General features: G+C 49.1%; 1 protein-coding gene across 1 annotated transcript; it reads right to left on the bottom strand.

Annotated features, from left to right (window-relative positions):
- Positions 1-686: 686 nt before the first annotated feature.
- RTP1 (receptor transporter protein 1) lies at positions 687-5,409 on the bottom strand. The gene is made up of 2 exons (XM_032172304.2): positions 5,108-5,409; positions 687-3,336 (listed from the first exon to the last, which is right to left on the bottom strand). The coding sequence occupies exons 1-2, from the start codon at positions 5,377-5,379 to the stop codon at positions 2,817-2,819; spliced, it is 792 nt and encodes a 263-aa protein (XP_032028195.1). The 5' UTR covers positions 5,380-5,409; the 3' UTR covers positions 687-2,816.
- Positions 5,410-5,816: the final 407 nt, after the last annotated feature.

Below are 5,816 nucleotides of genomic sequence, written 5' to 3'. Positions count from 1 at the left end.
GGGGGTGCTGAAACACAGGCTGGAGAACTTGTCATTGGAAAGTGTGTAAAAATGCTTTATATGGGCTAATACAGGATGGCACAAAGACAGACTTCAGAATGCTTCATATCATAAAAGCATCTAAGACCCAGAGACCCGGAGAGAATAATGACCCCCCTAAAGTCCCAGCAGAACCCAATTAAAATCAAACGAGGACCCACAGCTCCCAATGCAGGGTTCAGGGCCCTTCACATGACCACATGCTATCATCTTAAAACAAAACAAAAACAAAAACAAAACACTGTTCCTACTTCAAGTACCTTAATTTAAACTGATTTGCTTTGGGATATATAAGTGCAAGACCTAGAAAGAATGAGTGGTGAAGTGAGAAGGAGACTCCGAATATTGTCACAAGCATAATATGCTAGAGAGGTGAGGATCTGGCTGGAGAGGGCTCAGCTTATTGGTTCATTTATTCATTCAATACATTTTTATTGAACATTTGTTATGCATTCAATAGAGGTGGATGAAATCCATGGAGTCTATGCTTTTTGGAACTTACATCCTAGCAGGGATGAGTAATTATAACAAGTTTTACGATTGTCCCAGTAAGGGTGGCAGAGCTCAGTGGCAAAGACTCTCAGAGCAGAACACAGCCATTGTAGCAGCAAACCTGCAGGAGCAAGGGAGTGTGAGGGAGGGTGAAATCCCCAGAGCACAGGCTGGGGAGTCTGTAGGGCAGCTAGAGAAAGGGAAGCTGAGCCCCAGTCCTAAAGAATCTAGGGCAAATTATCAAGGAAGATCTCAGGGCTCATTTTTCATAAAACTAGATGCAAAAGGAAGTCTATCCCTCAGTTAGAAGGCATTACACCAGGCAGTACAGGTCGATCACCTGGGTGTTTTATTCTAATTCAGATGCTCAGGTCCCACTTCCCCCAAATTTTGATCCCATTGGTCTGGGGTAGAGGCTAAGTACTTATATTTCTTTAAAATCTCCCCAGAATTTCTGAAGTACAGCCGGGGTTGAAAACTTCTGCAGCAAGCAGAAATGTCTGAGAAACCAGAGAGTACCCCCTATATTCCGCTGCACCCACAGTATTCATTTCTTCATCTAATCCGCATATTCTGAATACCTACTATCTAGCAAGTAAATCAGGACTTGTGAATGAAGTAAAGGAAGCCATCGCTGCTTACTTGAATTTGAGCCAGGATAGGAGTAAAACTGATCTTATGCTGATCCCCTGAATGACTGACCTCCATCCTTCCTGACTGTGGACAAGACTGGCCCAGAATTGGAGCTAGATAGAGCCTCATGTGGCAGTTGGTGGGGGGGGGGGTGCAGAAAGGAGAGAAGGGGAGACAGGGTGGTGGGATGGAGGGGACCAATAGCTCATTACAGATCAGGGACAGTGGGGGAATCTCAAACACACATTAATGACTACTAAGCCTTACTGAAGATATCCTGTCTTTATTAAAGTGTCCTATCTTTATATAAGTGATCCCCCTTCCTCCATCACTACAGATGATGACTTTCTATTAAAGAGGAGAGTAGTCAAGCTGTTAACACAGGTGGGGTAAATGAGGCCCTCAAAATTGCATCTTGCTGCCTCTCCCCATCAATTCCATTCCAGACCCCCATTGTCAGAAAGTCTTCTCTCCTCCCATTTCAAGCCATATCACATCTCATTTTAGAGCCTTGTAAGGCTCTCCCGCATATCTGTGCACTTCCCCATGGACAAAGCATTTTACATCTTTAATGCCCTCTCTCTTGCTGAAGATACCCATCCCTGTGGCTTTAGGGGGACAACTGATCTTTGGCAAGAGGCCTCAGGCTTGACCAATGTGGGAAAGCCATTCAACTATAATTTAAGCAAAGAACTCAGGAGGCCAGGCCCCTGCTCCTGAATTCTGGCCATCAGCACTGCTGAGAATCTGCTGGACTTGGTCCCTGCACTCTGAAGATCCTCCATTATAATGCTTCCCAGAGATTTTGTGCTTTGCTTCTAAAACTCTGTCTTCTAAACCTCCCCTAAATTCTCTGCCAGTTCATACGCAGTGGGTGAGAAGCCTAGCTCTATGAGACCCCACCCCAACCACCATCTTTCAGGCAGGCAGACCCCAGAATCTGCCCTGAGTGGAAAGAAGCTGGAATCTGAGAAACAAAAGCAAGAGACCCTGTGTACCTGGCAGCAAAGGAACAGCCTGATCTCCCACCTCTTGCACTTCAAGGGAAACCTCTGCTGCGTGTGTGAAGGCAGAATCACAGATGAGGCTCTCAGAGTGGGCAAAGAAGCTAATTTAAGGCTGCAGCTGGAGAAAGTGGGAGATCATGCGGGGCAGGGGTGAGGGACTAATAAGAGCAAGGTCGAGCTCATTACTGTGGAAAGCCCTTTTGACATCACCCAGTCCTCTAATTTTCAAACGTTTTAAAAGTAGTTAAACTTTTTTTTTTTTTTTGGTACAAAAATCTTAAATGGAACCCCATCTAAAGTAAAGCTGTTCTGATCAAAGCAAGAGGAGGAGGTAGGAGTTGGAGGATGGGTGGTTAGACCAGGAGTTGGAGACACCCACTAGCTTAGCCTACTTTCCAAATCCAAAAGTCCCTGAGGCACCTATGCAGAACTTTGGGGTCCTGGGTTTCACTATGATAAACCAATGATCTCGCCCAAACCCTAAGTTTTATAGATGGAAAAACTGTATAATTTGTCCAAGAGCCCCACTGAGGCAGTGGCATCACCAGCGCTAGAAGTTGACACTATTCTCAACCCACGTCTCTCCTCTACCCTTCCATCAGCTAACTGGCACCCTCGACAGGCTCTGGGCCCAACCACGGAATCTTATACGGAGCTACGAAAGGAGAACTGCAGGTAGATGATCAGCAGCAGGACCGTGGCCCAAAACAAGCACCAGGGGATAGAGCAGAAGTTCCAGCCTGAGCCCGTCTCGTCCTGCGACTTGGTGGGGCTGGGCGCCCGGGAGAAGGTGTAGGTGGTCGCCTCCTCCTCCAGCAGCTTCTCGCTGGGCTTCCAGTGCACGATGCCCTCCTGGCAGGCCTCGCAGAACTCTCCACGGTGCCGCCGGTTGTCCTGGCGGCTGGCTACGTGGATGCGGTACTGGCCACCACGCTCGCCGTAGCACTGCTCGCGCAGGCTGGTGATGAGGTTGTCCACCAGGCCCTCGATGTTCTCCTCCAGCATGCTGGACTCGTCCAGCCGCGCCGTGCCGCACTCATAGCACAGCTGCTTGAAGACGCGCATGCGCACCGAGCCCGCCCGCTGGGCGCGGTCCAGGAACATGTGGAAGAGGATGACCACGTAGGGCGACTGCCAGGTGTGCCAGCACCAGGAGCAGTGGAACCTGAGGAGACGGGAGGAGAGGGAGGAATAGAAGACGGGCGGAGGAGGTGGAAACAGCCCTAGGAATGGGGTGAGAGGACGTGGGGGCTAAGCAGAGCCTGGAGGTGGAGGAAGTGTGTTGCCGGCGCCCTGGGTTCATTAGCTTTCCCCAGGAAGCCACTCAGCATTGCGAGTGCCCCTAGGACTAGAGCAGGTTCCTCAGGATGTCACCTGGCATCCAGCAGTGCTCTACCTCCTCAGTGCTTTCCAGAGGCCTAACTCCCTCTACCCCAGCGCTGGGCGTCATTCTTATTCCTCATCTGCAAAATGCACACGGTGCACTAGGTGAGTCCTTCCTGCTCACACCAGATAAGAAATACATAATCCATATGCACATTTCTATCCGTTAACACTGACTGTGAACAGGCTAGATCCAAATCAGGAGAAAATGACACCATTACTAGCTATCAGCGTCCAGGCCAGTGCCAGAGTTAATGCATCACAAGGCCTGGAGGTGGAGGCAGTCTGTGCCCAGATCCCCAAGGCCTGTAGTCTCCCAGGCCTGACTGGGGCCAGCTGGGGATTACAGGTCCCCAGCCAGGTCTGGGGCAGCCACAAGCGCTCCCCACTCAGCCCCCACAGCCTTCCAGGTCTTCAAGAAGCTCCTGAGTCCCGCCTGTAAGTGTCCAGCCCTTGACACCCCTCCTGTCAGCCGGTTTAGGAGCTTCACATTTTCATTCTCTTCTTGTTCACTCACATCTTTTAGGGACTGTTTCCTCCTCTCAGACCAGACTACAAAACCTGGATTGAAAAATGTCGTAACTAGAGGGACCTGGAAATCACCTAATTAATCTTTTGTTTTATGCTGAGACAAACAGAGTGAGAGAGGCATCCATGTACACACAGCTAGAGGCAGAGCCAGCGCCCAGCACATAACAGGTGCCCAGTAATGTTTCCTGAATTGAAGTGAATTGGCTGAACCAAGGCAGGCAGGAAGGCCTTGCTTCTGACTTCCAGGCTGCACCACTCAGCCTCCCCATCTTATGTCTCAAAGGTAAGCCCCTACACTCTGAACCCATGAACAAGAGTGCTAGAAATTCATCTCAGATAGTTTTTACATACTAATCACCTAGAACTCTTCTTGAAATCAGATTCTGATTCAGGTCTAAAAGGGGCCCAAGATTCTGCTTTACTAACAAGTTCCTGGTGATGCCGATCCTGCTGCTCTGTGGATCACAGGCTAACCTCTCATTGTGCAAAAGGAGAAAGCCAGGTCCAAGAAGAAAATTGAGTTCCTCAAGAGCCATGGAGCCAATGGTAGAGCCAGTTTATGGCACATCTCATGTATTCAATATTTTAAGTGAAATTAAGTTGAGTTAAATAGATTTAAACTGGTCCCAGGACCAGAGCACAGACCTCTCAACCCCCAGTGGGCCTCAAGCCCTTCTTCTCTGGTTTTAAACTATTTTTTAAGAGATTGTTAAAATAGAAAATATATAAAATGTCAGTGTGTAGGACTCATACGTATATTCTATGTCTTTATTTTCCAGATGGAAAAATTGTGACTCAGAGAGGAAGAGTAACACAGGTGATCAGTAGAAGAGCTGAAATCCAACTCAAGTGTCCTAGTTCCCAGTTAGGGACTCTTTCTCTGACTTCCAGTCTATGCCAGCCTAATAGTGAGATTGAAGCTAAACACTTGGGTTCTATGTAATCTTCCTCTTCTTGGAAGGTGCCCCAGAGCTAGGGACCTAGAGGCGGCCTGCAGCGATCCACCTTCCTGGGCTACTCACCTGCCTGAAGCATGCAACTCCAGGTACTGCTTCCAACCAGGGCTCAGCACATTGTGCTTGAGGTTGGGGTCTATGATGAGGTCCCAGCTGTCAGCCGGCTTTGCCTCCTCCATCTTCTCATAGAAGACTTTCTTCCACTCGTCTGTGGTCACGCTTTTACACATGGTCTCTTCAGTAGTGAGGGAAGGCAATTTCCACTTTAGTGAGAACACGGAGAGTGAGGGTAGGTGCAGGGCAGGGCAGCGTAGTCTCCACGGTCTAAAAATCCTCATCGACAAGACCAGGAGGAAGCAGGACCCAGCTCCCTCCTTTGTCCGCAGTGGAACCTGTTTCCAAGGCAACCAGGCAGGGCGCCAGAAGACAGAGCTTGGGGAGGAGGGAGTCTCTGAAGAGGTGTTTCAAGGCCCTGAACTGAGATTGCAGAGGCAGAGTTTGTGGGTCTAAATGATCCAAGAAAGAGTAGGGGACCTGACCAGAGATTGAGCTTCAGACCATCTCACCCTGGCCCGGAAAGAGTATGGGGAGGTGAGGACTTGGGAACTGGCTCAGTTTCACCTTGCCGCTCCCTTGAGGCATCATCAACATCTGGTTGCTATGGTAACCATGATGCCTTAGGGAGCCAAGGAGAAATGAGGGATGGGGAGATGTAAATTTGTTAGTAGATGGAGCAATAATAATAAACTCTCTCTCGGCTTCCCCAGCCATCTTG

This window comes from Hylobates moloch, unplaced genomic scaffold (assembly GCF_009828535.3).
Source record: "Hylobates moloch isolate HMO894 unplaced genomic scaffold, HMol_V3 SCAFFOLD_13, whole genome shotgun sequence".
Classification (NCBI taxonomy): Eukaryota; Metazoa; Chordata; class Mammalia; order Primates; family Hylobatidae; genus Hylobates; species Hylobates moloch.
The sequence above is the reverse complement of the archived record's forward strand: the minus strand, read 5'-3'. Positions and strand labels throughout refer to the sequence as shown.

What these genes read in the sequence shown, in the direction of transcription:
- RTP1 (XM_032172304.2), bottom strand. Translation starts at nt 5,379, where the DNA reads ATGAGGATTTTTAGACCGTGGAGACTACGCTGCCCTGCCCTGCACCTA. An exon ending in GAGTTGCATGCTTCAGGCAG is followed by an intron (nt 3,337 to 5,107) that starts GTGAGTAGCCCA and finishes CCGTCTCCTCAG; the next exon opens with GTTCCACTGCTCCTGGTGCT.